General features: G+C 32.8%; 1 protein-coding gene across 1 annotated transcript; it reads right to left on the bottom strand.

Moving 5' to 3' along the window:
• Positions 1-19,341: 19,341 nt before the first annotated feature.
• Positions 19,342-19,911, bottom strand: LOC127130551 (uncharacterized). Its single transcript, XM_051059540.1, has one exon. It carries the CDS (start codon positions 19,909-19,911, stop codon positions 19,342-19,344), a length of 570 nt encoding a protein of 189 aa, XP_050915497.1.
• Positions 19,912-20,676: the final 765 nt, after the last annotated feature.

The following is a 20,676-nucleotide window of genomic DNA, read 5'->3' as shown; positions in this document are numbered from 1 at the left end:
ATAAAATGAAGATGGGTGTTATTTATCTTAAAGAGTATATTGAATTTTTAGAAAATGGAAATAAAATTCTTGGTGAATAAATTGCTATGATTATAAGTGAATCCTTAAAATCAGATAAATGTGAATCTTGCAAATCACTAAAAAATGAAGTAACCAACTTGCATAAAATCTTAGAGGAATTTACTAAGGGTAAATATAAGCTTTATTTAATTATTTCTAATCAAAAGAAATAAAAATAGATTAGGCTATAAACCTTTAGATCGCATAAAAATATTTGCCATGATAGAAAGAAATCTAATTGTTCGATCTATAAGTGAAATTTTTGTAATAAGAGCCTTATTATTATGCCAATATAAAAAATATAATATGTTCCAATGGAAATAACCCTAAACCTTTTAGAACCAAAAACACACCAGGATCTAAAATAATTTGGGTATCAAAGGTGAAAACTTAATCTGTTCTACAAGATTGCTTTGTAGTTTTAAATGAACTAAATGATAATTTGATAAATTTGTGGAAAACATGTGTAAACTTTAAGTATACAAGAGAAAGTATGTGCTTAGTGGTCATGGAGAAATATTGATTAGGTTATTGGTATTGGTGGTAATGCTCACCAATGCGATGGTCCTAATGTTTTAAGGAGTCTGAGGATCATTGACGATCGTGTCACTATTGATGATTTTTTTTACCCAAATCGCATATCAAGACATCAGTAGAGATGGAATTTTGACAAAGGACTATCTTTCTATCATGAGGGGGAGTTTTATCAAGATATATTGAGATTTAAAGGTAAAACACTTGGTGGAAATTGAATAGGAAAACTATGAGGAAATTGTCTAGAAAGTGGTCTCTTTCTTTCTTAGTGAATATTATTTTATCACTAACATATTTGTGATTTGATTTTGACGAGCCTTTAGTAAGATTGCAAATCAAAGAATTGAAATATCTAGCTAATGGGTACATTGTTGAAGAGTAAGGGTGCCAAAAGCAATCAACTAAGCCCAAAGTCATCCAAGGCCCCGACGGAATAAGTAAGACATGAGATATTGTCTAGAAAGTGGTATCTTTGTTTCTTAGTGAATATTATTTTATCACTAACATATTTTTGATTTAATTTTGATGAGCCTTTAGCAAGATTACAAATCAAAGAATTGAAATATCTAGCTAATGGGTACATTGTTGAAGAGTAAGGGTGCCAAAAGCAATCAACTAAGCCCAAAGTCATCCAAGACCCAAACGGAATAAGTAAGACATAAGATAAACAAGTAATCCATAGGGACAATAGATTAGAAGGAACATGCAAAAATCAAACAAATCATCTCATTAATGAAGAATGTACAAAATCTTAATATTTTGAAGATCTAATTGATCAAGCTTTGGTTTTAATTAATTAGAGAGCTTCTTTGGTAAGATTTTCAAATAAATCCTTTTTTGGGGAAAAATATCCTTATATTTTATTGATTTTCTTATGAAAATAGACTTAGAAACTATGTTATATAAAGTTATTCACTCATCCCTTCTTTTGCATCCCAAATCTTCTTTCTCTCTTCTATTCTTGTGTTAGTTTCTACTTTTTGCCATTATTATTATCATCATCATGACTACAACAAGAAGTTTACCTTATGGAAATACTTATTCAAGCAAGTATATTTTAGAATAATCTTCATCGAAGAATCAAGAATAGAAAGATATGTCCAAGTGTCTTGTGATCAAGCATTCTCATATGGAATTGACGTTTCTTAGGGATTTCATACCTTATGGCAACATTAGTTGATATTTCCTTAGATAGTTTTCCATCAAAGTACCGTATTGCATGTTTCCAAGGCTTTCAGATTGTTCTACCCAAATATCAAGTTTAAAGACCTAACACTCACATATTCGGTAAAGGGTGTATAGGTACACATCCACAGAGATGATTTTAGAAAAATGTTTGAGTTGTCCTAATTTGGTAAATCATTCACATACAAGAGGGGGGTGAATCGTGTATTTCATAAAAAATTGATTTTGAAAAACTTTGATATTTAAAATCACAGTTTAAAAACATTTTCAGAAAAGTGTTTAAGATTAAGCAATGGAAAAATAAATTTGTAGAATGTAAAGTGCATAAATTAAAGAGTTAAGGGAAAAGAGAAGACACATGAAATTATATAGGTTCGGTTAAAAGAGAAAAATATATAATCCTCTTCCCAAGAATTGTTCTTGAGAGTATCCAATAAACTTAACAAATTTTAGTAGGTTAAAATCTTAAACCCCCTTATACAAGGAAAAATGAAGTTTATGGTTAACTTCCAACCAAACAACAAACTATGGAGTAAAGCGGTGAGTCTTCCTTCCAAATGGTGAATCGAAGCGGTTGGTCTCCTTTACACAGGAATCTTAGAGTAGTTAGTCTTCAAGTTTCAAACAAAATTTGGGAGCTTTTAACACCGAGATGAGCTCTTGAACCTAATCCTTGGTTTTATAATGGGTAACCAATAACCAGTGAGGTTTTACCACCAGGTTGATCTTGAACCAAAATAAGCTTTTAATATTGGGTTAAGCTTTAAACTAATCTTAGTTTTATCATGGAATAACCAAGAACCTTTGATATTTTATCATAGGTTAATCTTGAACCTAAATAAGAGACTTTGATCACACAAATCCCAAACATAAGCTTTTTACGAGTTTAACTTCGAACCCAAACAAATAATAAGTGGATAAAATGTTCAAACATAGTATAAACAAAAGTTCCTTGGTGAAATTATAAATCTAGCCTTCTAAAATTACAACTTCCTCACTCATAAAATAAATTTCTCGAAAAGCACTTTGGCTAAATTCTTAGTGAGAGAAAGTAAACAAACGAGATTTTTTAGAGAGAGTGTGAGAAGTGTGAAATGAAACACGATTCTTGATGATTTTGAAAGTGGTAAGGGACCTCTATTTATAGGTTAGAGGTTGTCTCAAATTAATTGATTACTAAGTTAAAAAAGGAAAGGAAATATATATATTTGTTACACCTCACTAATATGTTTTCCTAATCGCTTAGGGCACATTTTTGAACTGACCCAACCGATTTGGTTAAGGTGCCAATCGATTGGCAAAGAAAAAAATTCCCTTAGAGATTTTCTGACAACTTCCAACTCATCTGGAACAACTTCAAGAAATTTTTGAAAAAAATTTCTTGAGAAAAATCAGTTTAAAAATTGTTTTCGTGTGTGTGTGATTCAGCCTTTCACTTTTATGAGAATGTCTTATGCTTTGCAAAGTATTCACTCAAAGTAATCAAGGTAGAGTTTTCTTATACTTCAAGACTTTTCAGATGCATTATTTCTTGTAGACACTTGCTTGAGTTTACTTTGAGATGAGACTTGATTTATATTCCATTTGGTTTCCATCATCAGATAGTCAAGTCTTATCAAACCTAAATATCTTGGTTTGCATCTTTAATTGTTTAACATCTTATGCTTGAGTTGTCATTAAGTCATCATTAGACATCAATAGTCGGCATCAAAAGTTGTTGTCCTTATTAAAGGCATGTCACTTGGAAGTAACCTGCAAAACAAGGTTTCACAATATTCTGTTTCCAAGAAAAGAGAATCATGGAGTACTCATAAAGCAAGACCTTTTTTCTATGTGGATTATAACCCAAGATCTCTCGACCAATTGGGTCGGTGGGATTTTTAACCACATATCATATTGTAGAAGGATTCACTCAGACGGGTTGCCTTATTTGACTATGAATTGAATCATTTGACTTAATCCATTGCCACTTGACTCAATAGCTTTAAGCCAAAACATGGTTCTTGTCTTTTAAGGCGAATTAAGGAATGGTCCAATGGAAGAAAAAACAATTGAATCTCATCAAGTTGCACCCAATAAAGGAGTGGTGAATGACATTCTTGTAATCTCCCATGAAAATTTTATAGTTCTTCAAAATCTGGAGAAGGAAGTTTCTACCATCAATGAAGAAGCTTTATACCTTGCAATAATTGATTGGTTAAGGCCCCTTATCAATTAAGCAATGTATACAAGCTCCCTATATGATCAATATCACTCTAGGTCAATCCCAATAGAACCTTGATGGTTCCTCTATAGGTTTAAAATATTTTTAGGTGAGTGTTTGCATTACTTTAGTAATTTAAGAATTACTCTTATATCTTTACAATATTGTGATAACTCAAGTACATGCCATAAGAGCTTTCACATTTCCTTTCTTTCACAATCTTTGAAGCTTCAAGATCCCCTAATTGGATCATCATTAATTCAACACTTCATCTAATACTTGTCTTCTTCTAACTGATGAGGCTTGATAGAGCTTCTTGGTAAATACAATCATTAGATATTTCTAGACCATATACCATCAAGGATTTCACCAGACATCGCTTGACATTAGGTTTTGTCCTTATAGATATTGGCTTTGGTATGTGCATAATCACACTAGTTCCGAATACGTGATTAATTCTCAATAACCAATAGGACTTTCGGAGCAACGCTCCTCACTAAAATAGGACTTTGGGAACAAAAGTTCCTCACCAAAATATCAAACAAATCTCATGACATCATATCAATTCTCATGGCATTATAACATGATCCATTCTCATTACATAAAATCACACATGTTCCATACAAAGCATATTGATTCGTTTATCAGGTGAATACTTATCCATGATACACACCTAGGTACTGTTGCGCCCAAGCATCACCGTATACCCATTTCCATAACCTAGATTATCTTTCTAAGTTACTAATCAAGTTATTCTCCTAGGTTTCCTCACTCATCTTTGTAAGGTTTTTAATCATGTTATTTCACAATCAAACATAACAACAATGTTTAACATTCATCACAATATAATTCATAGCATTTGTAAGGAACATAATATACTATAACATGGTATAATAATGATAGTCTTTACATAATCTTTCTAACACATCCGTCCGCATCCAAAGTGGAGTTATAACACTCAAATAATCTAACAAACTAACTTAATCAAGAATATAGGTTAACACTTGTTCCTTGCACAAATATTCAACAAGAGCTTAGCCTAGTGGTAAGGCTTGTTCCATATCAAGGAGGTCCCGAGTTCGACTCCCATTGGTGGCATATTCTAATTTATCAAGGAATTAATTCATGGATTGAAAGTGATAATTCTCACAAAAATTTCCCCAAATCCATGATTCTTACATCAAACAACAACATCATTAAATCACTAGCATTCTAACTATTTTATGGTTTATCCAAACCCTAACTATAACTCACCTTGGTTTGATGATGAAGATGAGATGATGGTTTGTCTCTTTTATTAATGTTACCAAAAATGTCATCTCTTATACTTATTAATATTGGTTTGTCTCTTTTATTAATAATTAATCTCTTCAGAGTTCACTGGTTACTATATTGGTCCTAACTGACAACATTTAGAGCACACATGAGCTCTAATTGTTCAAACTGACAAAAGATAGAGTACATAGGAACTCAATTGGTCTCAACTGACAACTAATTGAGCATTTAAGGGAATATGGGATATTACATTCTTCCCTCCCCCCTTAAATTGAAATTCGCCCCCGAATTTCCTTCACTCAACAAATAAACACTTCTTGCATCAAAGTTTTAGACCAACACCTGACTGCTCTTCGATTTCAAACCTCTGACATATCCATTCTTCCAACTTATCCTCCTTGGCAAACTTCTCTCTTGTGTGAACTCTCAATACTTCATGGTCTTAACCATATCCTTATTCCAATATTGGATTAACATTTAAACTTGCTCCCACTTAAATCAGCTGATATACCACTCTACATCAGTTGGTCACTTTCCTCCCAGAAACCACGACTTCCCTATGGGATATTACATTCTTCCCTCCCCCCTTAAATTGAAATTCGCCCCCGAATTTCCTTCACTCAACAAATAAACACTTCTTGCATCAACGTTTTAGACCAACACCTGACTGCTCTTCGATTTCAAACCTCCGACATATCCATTCTTCCAACTTATCCTCCTTGGCAAACTTCTCTCTTGTGTGAACTCTCAATACTTCATGGTCTTAACCATATCCTTATTCCAATATTGGATTAACATTTAAACTTGCTCCCACTTAAATCAGCTGATATACCACTCTACATCAGTTGGTCACTTTCCTCCCAGAAACCACGACTTCCTTTCCTTCCACTAAGTTACACAAAACATAATTACGACATCTTATCTTGACTTGGGTAATCAATACTCATTAAATCTTCATAAGAAAACTTATTGATTCCTTGACCGCACACAATATTGACTACTCTTCTCTTATTATTCCTTCAACAAATGTGACAAACTTTGTAATCCATCTATCGATAATCTCATAAACTTCACTTGATCTGATACTATATTGCAACCTTTTATTCCTACTGTTTCACTTCTCTCATACTACTCCAATAAGATAACACCATTAGCACGAGATTGTCTTACTCCCATTCTTATGAGTAACTATCTCTCTGATCCTCATAATCTTGATTGTGCTCTTTCATCCATCTCCTTTCACTATGCCTATTCTGATTCCCACAGTGAAACACCCGAGATTCCTAAGCACTACTTGGTAGCTAACAGTCTACATAGAAGATCACGCCTATCCTCTAGAGTACCCATCATCCAAAATAGTAATATGACCCCACTGACATCCATTAGTAAAATAAATTTCTTGCTGACACACAAAGGTTTAGAATATGACCAATACCTTCCATGGGATAGATATGCCGGAGCCATGCAACTACAACCATAAAGGTGTATGACATTCAGATTTATCCTATGCTCGAATGAAGTTATCCAAATTAGTTTGACAATACCTGATTCTTGTTACTATATTCCATATCATATCCTCTTATAGGTTCTGATTCATTCAAGGTTTCTACCTACATAGGATCTCGACCAATAATAAAATAACACCATCAAGGAACTTCAAGTCATTAATGAGACACCACTTCTAAGAAACCTTAAGCAAACTAGACTGTAACTGTGAGTTTCCATACTACTCACAGAGTCACACAACACTTCTCACCTTTAGGAATAACATTGCACTTCCTATCTAGAACCCTTCATCTCAACGTCCAGATCCATCTTCAATAATCTTAGCTCATGCTCTTACTAATATACAACCTGAGTTACATGGTTAACTTCGGGAATATCTGATTCTCGTTCCTCCTCTGAATTATAACTCATGAATCCTTCCAATAGGGTAGAGTATCATCGTACACATCCATTACCACTCTCATGGAGTCTACATCTAAGGCTATGAATCTGAATGAATTAACCAATGCCATACTATGACCAACCACTTTACACCTTACCAACACATACAATATACCGAACTAATCTCTTCCAGATCACCACTTAGTAAGTCTCTTCCAACTTCACTCCTTATGGTTCTCATTATCCGTAATGGTGATACACCCAAGAGTTACTCACACCGAGTATGGTTCACTAGGTTGGTTCCCCAAACATCTGACTTCTATGATATCTCTACAGATGACCAACTACACACTACACCTTCAGAAATCCCAATTTCAAAACTACCAATCTGACTTATGGTGACTTGTAACTCCATCCTCAATTTGTACATCCACAACGGTACACTTATGAGATTTAGGATACCCTTAGCTCCAACAAGGTGTGAATGTTTATACTCCGTGATCAACCAACCAAACACTCCTCAAGAAGATAAATAACAACCAAACTTCCAATAAGCCATTATTACTCTTGCAATTAAAATAAAATGCACTTAAGATGAACCTTAATATTGCCACACACTTATGACTGGAATTTTCTTCTAAACCAATACCTACTACACACTTCATCATACTGGGGTTACTTGTCTAGATGACTTGCTACGGACAATACTCATTGTCTCCCCATAAGTTCTTACAACATAACTTATTTAACATCCTACACTTAGTGCCTATACTCAAGCTTGGCTTATCTTTCGTTGTCTAACATAAACTCAATTTCTCGGAACACAAGACTCATTACTCAACAAAATGTGTATTACTTCGTATCCATCTCAAGATAAGTAATCCATTACACACACTTGTGACCATAATGCCTCTATCACATATTTCTCTTAATACCAAGGTTTAACTTTTTCCACTACACTCACTCCTCTATAAATCTCCACATGTGAATGATCATCAACTACACGCCCATAACTTAGTCTTAATGAATCTTGGTGATCCCATTGTGCCTTTATCTAAAATGTACCCCATTACAACAGTTGTATTGCAACATTCACACTACTTCCACACTATGTGTTCACTTGTCTTCCTATGGTAATTCTCCAAGTTCCAATTACATAACCATTCTACTAGAATTCCTTAAATCCAATTACTTATTCTTTTCCTCAACACAAATCTCCTTCAACCAATCCTACTAGAGCTTTCGTTGTTATATAATGCTTATTCTCTCTCTTCGACACAAATCCCTTTCAAACGATCCTTGGTAACTCAAAAATCCATAACAATTTCTTACCAACACTAAACCTTTGACGAGCTATCCTGAATTCGATCTCTCTCCTAAGATTGATTATACTTGATTTATCTTTTAACCTTCATTCGGTCCATACCTATTTCACTTGGAATAAGCAGCCATGTCCTCGAGGCTCTCCTTAGACTTCACCACTACCTTAGGCTCCCAACAAAACTAAACGTCCTTACCTCTCAAGTTCTCAACCACCTGCAAGGTACCATTCCAAATATATATTCCACGAAGTACTCTCATTCTTCCAAAATGTTTTAGTGGCCTTAGAAACTGAAACACTGATACACTACCTCACTTCCAGACCTTATGACATATGTGCAACATAACCATCCTTTATCCTTCACTATATGGAATTACTTACAATACTTATTCCATATCAGTGGGTATATCTTATTCCACTAGAAAATTCATGTCTCTCTCAAAGTTTTGACAATTTATCCAATAGAAATCCTTAACTCCCCGACTCCATCAACACTACATGATTGCTTGAACCAAAAACCACCCTTTAATTTTACATTACCTGAATCACAACTCTTACTGAAACTTTAACTGAGCCATCTGGTTCCCCTTACTTTCTAACTCTTGTCTTGAGCCTACCTTGAAAGCACAAGTTCCACCAACACTTCGGAGTCCTTGGGGTCACTCAACCATGATCCTACCTACCACGCACATAGCATTAGGTTGATCAGGCCCAACAATACATACAGTGATATTAAGAATCATGTTGTTTAAACACGCATATGAGGCATGAATAGATTTACTTATGATGTTTCAAGGCTAGGTCGAGAATCGACCTGCTCTGATACCAATTGTAACAACCCGTATAATATATATCTAGAATAATATCAAACAAGTGTTATTAATTGGTACTGACACAACATAAGTGCCTAATGGCATCACTATATACACGTGTCCAACTAAAAACATCAATGGGACATGTTATACAATAATGCCTAAAAAAATCTAAGAACTATGTACAATATTTTCATTGTACACAACTTCATAATGGAAGATCAGAATAAATGCATCCCTTGAAACATCAGTAGACAACTTCTCTTGAATTCAACCTTCAAGGGATACCTGGAAAAAATAACAATAATAATGGGATGAGATAATAATCTTAGTGAATTCTCCTATCCTATGGGTCCACTCGGCTCTACATGGTTTCTACTCGATTCTAACTCAAGTATTCACCTTCCGTTACTTGTGCATCACTCGCACATTGTAACTAGGACTTAAGCAACTAAGGAATAATTGCAATGTATGGAAACATGTCACCTGAGTTCACATAACTCCATAAATCACTATTCGGATTCACGCAACATCGATCCCCAACCAGACCTACGTCTAGGCCAAGGTTTGGTTCATGCGTGCCCGTATGATTCGACTTTCACGGTGGATATCAGGTCCTTTATGAGGCTTAATCCCCAGTTCAAGCGACCGTCACCTGTATGGAACTCTAACCCACTTTGGGTATCTTTCACTGTATGGGACTATAACCCACTTAGGTGTCCACCTTTCCCCTATGTCCGTCATGGTTGGGACTCAAACCCAATTGAGGCATGAATTATTGGTGCCACATCCCCACTTACCGCTCTACCTAAGCCCTTGAAGTGGTATATGCACAATCACACTAGTTCCGAATAAGTGATTAATTCTCAATAACCAATAGGACTTTCGGAGCAACGCTCCTCACCAAAATAGGACTTTTTTAGCAAAAGTTCCTCACCAAAATATCAAAAAAATCTCATGAGATCATATCAATTCTCATAGCATTATAACATGATCCATTCTCATTACATAAAAATCACACATGTTCCACACATAGCATATTGATTCATTTATCAGGTGAATACTTGTCCACGATACACACCTAGATACCGTTACGCCCAAGCATTACCGTATACCCATTTCCATAACATAGATTATCTTTCTAAGTTATTAATCAAGTTATTCTCCTAGGTTTCCTCACTCATCTTTGTAAGATTTTTAATCATGTTATTTCACAATCAAACATAACAACAATATTTAACATTCATCACAATATAATTCATAGTATTTGTAAGGAACATAATATACTATAACATGGTATAATAATGATAGTCTTTACGTAATCTTTCTAATGCATTCGTCCGCGTCCAAAACGGAGTTATAACACTCAAATAATCTAACAAACTAACTTAATCGAGAATATAGGTTAACACTTGTTCCTTGCACAAATATTCAACAACAAGAGTTTAGCCTAGTGGTAAGGCTTGTTCCATACAAAAGAGGTCTCGGGTTTGACCCCCATTGGTGGCATATTTTAATTTATTCACTTCCAATAACCAATCCACTTATAAGATTTCTAACATACATCATTAAACACCATACAACATATATGTTCTTATTTCCTCAAATCCATGATTTTTACATCAAACAACAACAACAACATCATTAAATCACTAGCATACAATCAACATATGAAACACATATAAAATCACCATCATCCATGTAGGTTTTCATGATTAAGATAACAACTCATCATATTAATATTAACCATTCTAACTATTTTATGGTTTATCCAAACCCCAACTTCTACAATCAAAGGTTCTAACTAGAACTCACATTGGTTTGATGATGAAGATGATGAAATAGAGATGAAGTTGGTGATGATGATGATGAAGATGATGAAATAGAGATGAAGTTGGTGATGATGACGATGAAGATAAGATGATGGTGGTGATGATGAACATCCATGGCTTCCTTCTTTACATCAAACAACAACAACATCATTAAATCACTAGCATACAATCAACACATGGACCACATATAAAATCACCATCACCCATGGAGGTTTTCATGATTAAGATAACAACTCATCATATTAATATTAACCATTCTAACTATTTTATGGTTTATCTAAACCCTAACTTCTACAATCAAAGGTTCTAACTAGAACTTACCTTGGTTTGATGATGAAGATGATGACATAGAGATGAAGTTGGTGATGATGATGAAGATGAGATGATGGTGGTGGTGATGAACATCCGTGGCTTCCTTATTCTTCTCCAAGCCCCTCTTCCTTTCTCTTCTCTTCTTCTCTTCTCTACTTTTCCCTTTTCTTTCTTTTCTTTCTGATATCTCTATCGCTCCTAACTACTCTTTCTACTTCTTCTTATCATCTTCTTCTTTCTTTTCAATCGCCACCACATAATATACATACATAATATATAATTATAACATATAATATCAAGTAGTAATAAAAATATCTCAATTGATATTTTTCCTTCCAGTACCAATTGACCAATTATTAATGTTACCAAAAATGTCCTCCATTTTACCTCTTAATATTGATGAGGTCTCTTTTATTAATAATTAATCTCTTCAGAGTTCACTGGTTACTCTATTAGTCCCAATTGACAATATTTAAAGCATATAGGAGCTCTAATTATTCCAACTGATAAAAGATAGAATACATAGGAACTCAATTGGTCTCAACTGACAACTAATTGAGCATTTAAGGGATATGAAATATTACAACCAAGGTCGGTTCAATCAATTCGGGGACCCTGTTTTAATTTAAAAAATAGATCTAAACAAATATGAATTTATACTGAAATTATAAAAAAGACAACATAAAATAGTTTTAAAAAAAACAAATTATGCTTTTACACCAATTTTTAAAAAAGAGGTGTAAAATAAATTTTTGAAAACAAATAGATTTTACACATGTTTTTATAAAACTAGGTGTAAAATGTATTATTTAGATAAAGAAAACGCCCTCCATGAATTTGAGGCCCGGTTCGACAACACCTATTGCACTGAAAAATGGTCGGTTCTGATCTTCACTAAGATTCAAAAAGATGATGAGGCTGAAGTTGCTAAATTTTTCAACAAGCTTGTATTTGTAGATTGAAACGCTAATAATGAAAAATTAATAAAATTAATATTTTAATAAAATAAGGGATATATATATATATATATATATATATATATATATATATATATATATATATATATATATATATATATATATATATATATATATATATATATATATATATATATATATATCACCTCACTTATTTTAGATCTGGGAGGAAAAGTATAGTGTTTTCAAGAAAATATATAATCTAGTTGTTGCGGGTCGAACTAAGGACTAGTTAAATTTTTCGCCTCAATTAGGTATTCAGTCGAGGGGAAACGTGACACACTTTCCATGTCACACTTCTTTAGTTTTTTCAACAAATCGAGATGAAAACACTTTTCTATTCGAGGAGAAATCACTTTTCCTTATTCTTCTCCAAGCCCCTCTTCCTTTCTCTTCTCTTTTTCTCTTCTCTACTTTTCCCTTTTCTTTCTTTTCTTTTTGATATCTCTATCTCTCCTACCTACTCTTTCTACTTCTTCTTATCCTCTTCTTCTTTCTTTTCAATCCCCACCACACAATATACATACATAATATATGATTATAACATATAATATCAAGTAGTAATAAAAATATCTCAATTGATATTTTTCCTTCCAGTACCAATTGACTAATTATTAATGTTATAAAAAATATCCTCTCTTTTACCTAGTAATATTGATCTGTCTCTTTTATTAATAATTAATCTCTTCAGAGTTTACTGGTTACTCTATTGGTCCCAACTGACAATATTTAGAGCATATAGGAGCTCTAATTGTTCCAACTGATAAAAGATAGAATACATAGGAACTCAATTGGTCTCAACTGACAACTAATTGAGCATTTAAGGGATATAAGATATTACAATCAAGGTCGGTCCAATCAATTCGGGAGCCCTGTTTTAATTTAAAAAATAGATTTAAACAAATATGAAGTTATACTGAAATTATAAAAAAGACAACATAAAATAGTTTAAAAAAAATAAATTATGCTTTTACACCAATTTTAAAAAAGAGGTGTAAAATAAATTTTTGAAAACAAATAAATTTTACACATGTTTTTATAAAACTAGGGGTAAAATGTATTATTTAGATAATAAAAAAAGCGCCCTCCATGAATTTCGACAACACCTATTGCATTGGAAAATGGTCGGTTCTGATCTTCACTAAGATTCAAAAAGATGATGAGGCTGAAGTTGCTAAATTTTTCAATAAATTTGTATTTTTAGATTGAAACGTTGATAATAAAAAATTAATATTTTAATAAAACAAAGGATATATATATATATATATATATATATATATATATATATATATATATATATATATATATATATATATATATATATATATATATATCACCTCAGTTATTTTAGAATTGTGAGGAAAAGTAGAGTGTTTTCAAGAAAATATATAATGTAGTTGTTGCGGGTTGAACTAATGACCAGTTAAATGTTTCTCCTCAGTTGGATATTCAGTCGAGGGGAAAAGTAGCACACTTTCCATGTCACACTTCTTTACTTTTTTCAACAAATCGAGATGAAAACACTTCTCTATCCGAGGAGAAATCACTTTTCCATATCAGTGACATAAAATCATATTGATTTTCCCCAAAAGAGATTGACTTTAAAAACTTTCTAAAACAAACTCTCTAATAGATTAAGATCTTAGTCAATTGATTATATCTTAAGAGAATTTGAATTTTCAGTGTTTCCAATGATCTGATATGATTGAGATTTGGAGAATATATAATCTTTGACTTGAATTATTTCTTCTTAATTTGATGAATATTTAAGAGATAAAAAATATTTAATCAATTAGGCCCTTAGGGTTAATCATTAGGTGACACGAATGTTAATTTTTTTTACTCTGCCTATTTGATTATCATTTTAGGGTTAATCGATTATATAACATTTTTTCAGCTTTCTTAGTCTCTAGGGCTTGGATGACATTTAGCTTGACTTCTTCTTCTTTCTACATCCCTTTTTCACCAAGATTGCACCTTTTTGGTTAATTTTTCATTTTAGCTCAACCTTATCAAGATTGATAAGACCATCGAAACATCTTCCACCTCAAACATCCAAGAAGTTCTAATACCGTCAGAATCATCAAAGCATATTAAACATATTATCTTGATAAAAGACAGTAAAGACCACCAAGCATCATATTTATGAAAATTTTTCAAATCCATCTTTATTTGGTATACTTAAGTTATACTCATACTTTTCACATTTTTTTTGAATTTTATAATTAGCCTCTTTAAAAGCTGCAAAGCATTTCTATAAAATAAATTAACCTTTCATCTTTGGTATCCAAATATTTTTAATTCCTGATACATTAGTGACTTTAAGAGGTCTAGAGTTATTTACTTTAGATTATATTAAATTTTCATACCAATAAGGTTTCAAATGATCCAGCTTATTAAAGAAATTTGATTTGAAAGCAACACTAATAGATTTTTTTTTCTAGCATGGCAGATATCACTAAATAATTTATTAGGTTTATAACTTAAGCCATTTTTATTGAATGAAAATCTCTGACTATATAGGAACAAATCCAAGTTATCTTTACCCTTATTAAATATTTATACGGTCTCTTGCAAACTGGTCACTTTAGATTTTAAATATTTATAAGTTTCATACATATCCAATTTTAAAGATTGATTTATAATATCAGGTATTTCTACCCCAAGAATTTTATTACTATTTTCAAGAAAATCAATATACCCTTTTAAGTATTTAGTGTTGTTTTATAATTTGTTATTCACTTTACTAATATTAACACTCAACTTAAATATTTGATCATACATTAGAGATGATACCTCAATGTCATCTTTTTTTATTGGTGGCTTTGGAGCAATCATATTCTCCCTTTTTTGTTTTTTTGGAAAATGATTTATACAAATCTTTAGAAAAATCATTAGAGATATTATTGAAGTAATTTTTGCATGAGTATCTCGAGGTTTCCTCTTCTTCATGTGATGATGAATCTCCAAACGTTCTTTATGAAGTTGACCCTTTAAATATTCGTTTTGATGAAATTTATTTATTATAATATTCTACTAGATGAGGACACTTCAAATATTCTACTAGATGATGTTTCTTAATGTCTTTTCTAAAATATTTTATTGGATGAAGCTTCTTCAAATGTTATACTGGATGCAGCTTCTTCAAATATTCTACTAGATGAAGTTTCTTCATCATTTCCATCAGATGATGACTCTTCAAATGATTGTTCATTTATCATGATTATTATTTCAAAATACACCTATAATGCTTATCCTTCAATTATTTCTTTTGATGATGATGATGACTCTTCTAATGTTTTTGATTCCATTCCTTCATCTTTTAACATCTAGATTAATTCGTTGAGTTTCTGAATGATCTCATTCTTCCTGGATTTTTTCTGAAACTTAACAAACACATTTTTTGAATTTTATAATTAGCCCCTTTACACATTTTTCCTGAATGATCTCAACAAGTGTACTGATAGTGTCGTAGTAATAAAATATCAAATTCATAAGAACTGCTTTTTAACAAGACAAAAAATGTGCAATGCATAGAAAATAGTAAATGGAGGGAGGTTCAAATTTCAAAGCGAAAATAAACAAAGTGTTCAGAAAAATTATGGAAATGGTCAGGTTATGTATAGAACCCTCTATTTTTCTATTGTTGATGTTTGGCGCCTTACATGAATAATCTTATCATTGTAATCCAACAACGAATTAACAAAACCGTCATAACCAATCCCTTGCAATATAGCTCACTAATCACTACTCGGAGCTTCTTATCCCAAGTCCACTAGCGTAAGCAAGATTAGGAGATGCAACAGAGTGTTAATTCACTAGCCACTACTCGTGGTTTCCTATCTCTAGTTAACCAGCGTAAGCATGACAATTGTCCTAGATACATAGACTAATGGTTTGTAATCTCTATGTGTCCAAAATCAGATTAAAAGAGTATCTCACATAAAAAGTATTATGAACAAGAAACAATTGAATATAATTATAGATCAAAGGATTCATGCAAAGTTAATCAACATATTGCATAACAATATTGAAATAGTTTCATCAAACTAAAACCTAACCTAGAGGAGTTTAGCTACCCATAATTCAAAATACAATACCAATAACAATTAAAAAGAATTTCATATGAGACTCCTTGAAGGATTGACCGCCAATGGCTTCAAATGCTCTCAAAATCACCTCTGATGCTGTTAGAATCATGCTTCTGGTGCCAATTTTCGTAACCCTTGAGAAAGTGCAGAAAAACCACTTTTATATCCTTCAGAATGGACCAAAATGCGTCAGAAAAGCCCAGAAAAAGGAGCCATCCTGCGTGTAATAACCTGCATCGCGTGCATGATGCAACCTTTATATCTCTATCACACGCACGATGTTGCATATAATTATTCTAGTGGGTGCAGGCTTTTTCTCCCTTTTCACCTGATTTTTCACTAAGTCCAATTTCTTCACACTTAGCTATTTTTCCTCATTCTTTGGTCTTTCTTCTTCATTTTTGCTCCTCTTTAACTTGGTTTGAACCGTTTCTTTGACCGAATTCATGCAATGATAGACTGTCATCGCAACCCCAAACTTGAATTGTTGCTTGTCCTCAAGTGACTCGCCTACAACTGCACATTTGAACAGAAAACAAGTTGCACAATAACAATTGAACATCACCATATAATTTTTTCTTTACCTGACAACCATTCTAGCTTCCAACTTCTATCTAAAAAATTCGAAAAACTTCATCAAACTTTAACGAGTACTTAACATGTCTCTCATCTCACCTTGATTCACTCAATGGATAAGGTAATCTATCAATCAACATACAAAATTATTTCTGCTTAGCTTGATCATGTTCTAATATAATTCACCAAAGAAATCAAAACATACACATTTGCGGACTTTTTAGGTTTTGTCTTGGCTTATGTTCGGGTAGGATATTTTTGGAAAAATAGTTTTAAACCTTCAGAGTTAGGTGTCTAGTCCTCCTTCTTTCATCATACCTAGAGATGGAAATAAGTCGAGTCGAGTCGAACCCGTCGTCAGCTCGACTCGACTCGATAAGAATTGGTTTAGCTCGAAACTCGACTCGAGTTCGACACGAACTTTTTTTAAGCTCGAACTCGACTCGTTTTAAGTTCTTGAACAACTCGGTTCAACTCGTTAGGTTCAGTTTGTTTACTTCACAGACTAAAAAGTCATTTTTTAAAGTTTAAATTTTTTTATTATATTTGACATTTTAAATTATTCTTTTTAAAGGGAAAATATTAAAACAAAATAAAGCTTTCAAGAGATAAATTTAAAAGTCTAATTCAAAAACTATTCTTTTTGAGTTTAAGTTTGTCTCAAAAACTATTACAAATATAATAAAATAGTACAACAAAAACTATTAGAAATTGATACATTCCCATCACAAAATGATTATTCAACTTCAATCTTCATTACACCAACTGTCAACTGATTTACTGTCATAGCTAGTAAGGAAAGGATAACCTGCAAGATGGAAGAGGATAATTTTTAAGCCAATTAAATTTATATATCAGAATACCAACACAACATGATCATGGTATGCTATGCTAAATCAATTACTTCTATAAATGAATTCATTTTAAGTATATCACAAATAGCAGTACCTTTAAAATATATCACAAATATCAGTACTTCATATATCACAAATAGCAGTACCTTAAATCAATTCTTTTTAAATTCATGAAATTTCTAGATTTATGTTACAACATTGGTATGGTTTGAACACCATATTAAAGCTCACAAAGTAATATACATTGCAGCTACGTTTTAAATATATCACAATTAACACAATACTAGTTCCTTATATATAACAAATAGCAGTACTTTAAATGATTAATTCTTTTTAAATTCATGATATATATAACCGAGTCGACTCATGAACCTAACGAGTCAAACTATACATAGCTCAAGTTCAGCTCATTTATTTTACGAACTTAGTTTTGAGCTCAAGTTCGACTCATTTGGTTCATGAACCAAGTCCAACGAATTAATTATCGAATCGAGTCTTGAACTATTTTCGAGTTGGTTTGGTTCATTTCCAGCCCTAATCATACCCTTTTGTTCGTTCTTGATGGTACTAGAGATTTCTCGATAGTGGTCCTTATTATGCTCTTTTGCTCTTTTGCTCTTTTTTCCAAAAAAAATGGAAGAAATGTCCTTTTCCACTTCTTATTTTCTCACAATTTTTGAGTTTTTGACCAATTTTCTCGATTTTCTCTAGTACCCCAACCCCAAACTTAAAACTTTTCTCACTTCCAAGAGCAACCCCAAACTTAATCTTTTTCATACAATGTAAGAACTACAATTCTACCTAACTTCAAAGAGAGGGTGGAAAGATAAGATCTTTCAATTCATACGACTAAAATAAGGATAAGTCAATGAAAGAAAGGCTAAGCTCAAAGTGGTTAGCAACAAATATACCTATTACTATAGGGTGACTTAACAAGGCTCAAAGTTATAAACAAAGAACTGCCTCAGTATGTGTTAATCAATCAAGACAAATTTAATTGGAAATAGTTCAAACCAGATAAAACAAAAAATTCATGGATACACTCAATAAGACAGAATAGTGAACAATGGAATTTATTTGTCTCAAACCTTACTATTTAAGGTATCTGAAGGTTAAATACAAGTCCTTTGATTCTTTTCTCATCCTTTTCCTTCAAGATGTAAGTTACTTTCCTGAAGTTCAAGTTTATCTTAGTTCATTTATTCAATGCTAACGTGATAAACTTGTAAATCTGAAGAAAAAAATACAGCAGATACACTCGTTCCTTAAAGACAACATAGATAGTAATGGAAGCACATGCTCGAGTGGATAATTCCTATCATGGAAGGTCTCTAATAAAATAATTTAAATTATGCAAAACAAAAAGAATTAGTTATAACGGATGGCACATTTCTTTTCCGTCATTAGCTTGACGCTCCATGCCTAAGGCATGTCAGACGTAAGAGATACCCTCACGCCGGTCAATTCACTTGTTCTCATTCCTTTGTCAACCCTAATACCTTTTTCTTCTAGTTGGTAGCATGTATCTAGATCATACATATATGGTGTCCATTCATTCATATTAAACACCACCCTTTCCTTGTTGAACTTCAAAACCAGTTCACCTATTTCCACATCTATCTTTGCTTTCCAAGTTGCCAAGAATGGGCGTCCGTGAATAACTGGCCCTTCTGAATCTACTTTCGTGTAAATTACCACAAAATCTGCAGGGAAGACTAAAATATCGACATGCACTAGCACATCTTGTACCATACTAAGCGGGTGAGTAACATATGAACCGACTAAAGTGAGAGTCATATTACTCGGTATGATCTCCCAGAATTTCAATTCTTTAAACTTATTCAACGACATGGCATTGATACTAGACTCTAAATCATATAAAGCATGTAGTATCTTTACTCCACCAATAGTACACGCAGTGGTGAACTTTCCTGGATCCTTCATCTTTGGTAGCAATGCTTGAGGCACTGCCATCTCCTCTTTCTCTATCATGTTCACCCGTTCTTTTACCAACTTATTCTTTGTATCCTTTAGCAATGCATGCATAAATTTAGAAAACTTGGGGATTAGTTCTAAAACCTCATGAAACGAAATACTTACAAGAAGTATAATCAAAATTTCTTTAAACTTTGCAAACATTCCCGCCTCATCTTCATGTATGGTTTCTTCTTAATCATAGGATACAGTGGTTTTATGTAATCTAGTAGTTCTAGATTGGGATCATTAAGTATCTGTTTCTTGACCTTTCTCCAGGGGGGGTTATATGTTAATTGTTCAATATTGGGCCCTCTTTCCTCTTGTTCACCCTGATTGTTGCTCTCCTCTTTTTTGATCCTCACTTCTCCTTTTTCCATCAAATACTCTTCAACTATTTCATATCCACCCTTGTTGGTAGCCGCCTCAAAACCTATGTCTACATCCTTGCATGATTCATTCTTAGGGTTATCTATAGTAATACCTATAAATCCTCAACTCAATCTAGGTAAAACAGCTATTTATATAGATGACAGACCAATATGTATCTCCAATTTTTTTATAGACACATCATGGTTTCTACTTATTGTCTCATGGTTTTTATTCACCTGATCAAAACTACTTTGAGTGGATTTAATGAAGTTCTGCAAGGTCTCTTCCAGCTGTGAAGGTTTCTTTGGCATTGGAGCTTGTTGGTTTTGCTGCATACCTGGGTTAACATTGGTGTTTTGGTTATTGTTCCAATGGAAATTTGGGTGATCCTTCCATCCCATATTGTAGGTG

This window comes from Lathyrus oleraceus, chromosome 3, assembly GCF_024323335.1.
Source record: "Lathyrus oleraceus cultivar Zhongwan6 chromosome 3, CAAS_Psat_ZW6_1.0, whole genome shotgun sequence".
Classification (NCBI taxonomy): Eukaryota; Viridiplantae; Streptophyta; class Magnoliopsida; order Fabales; family Fabaceae; genus Lathyrus; species Lathyrus oleraceus.
This window is presented reverse-complemented; position numbering and strand designations above follow the sequence as displayed.

Bases quoted from the DNA above. Each gene is read 5' to 3' on its own strand.
- LOC127130551 (XM_051059540.1), bottom strand. From the start codon at position 19,911: ATGATAGAGAAAGAGGAGATGGCAGTGCCTCAAGCATTGCTACCAAAG.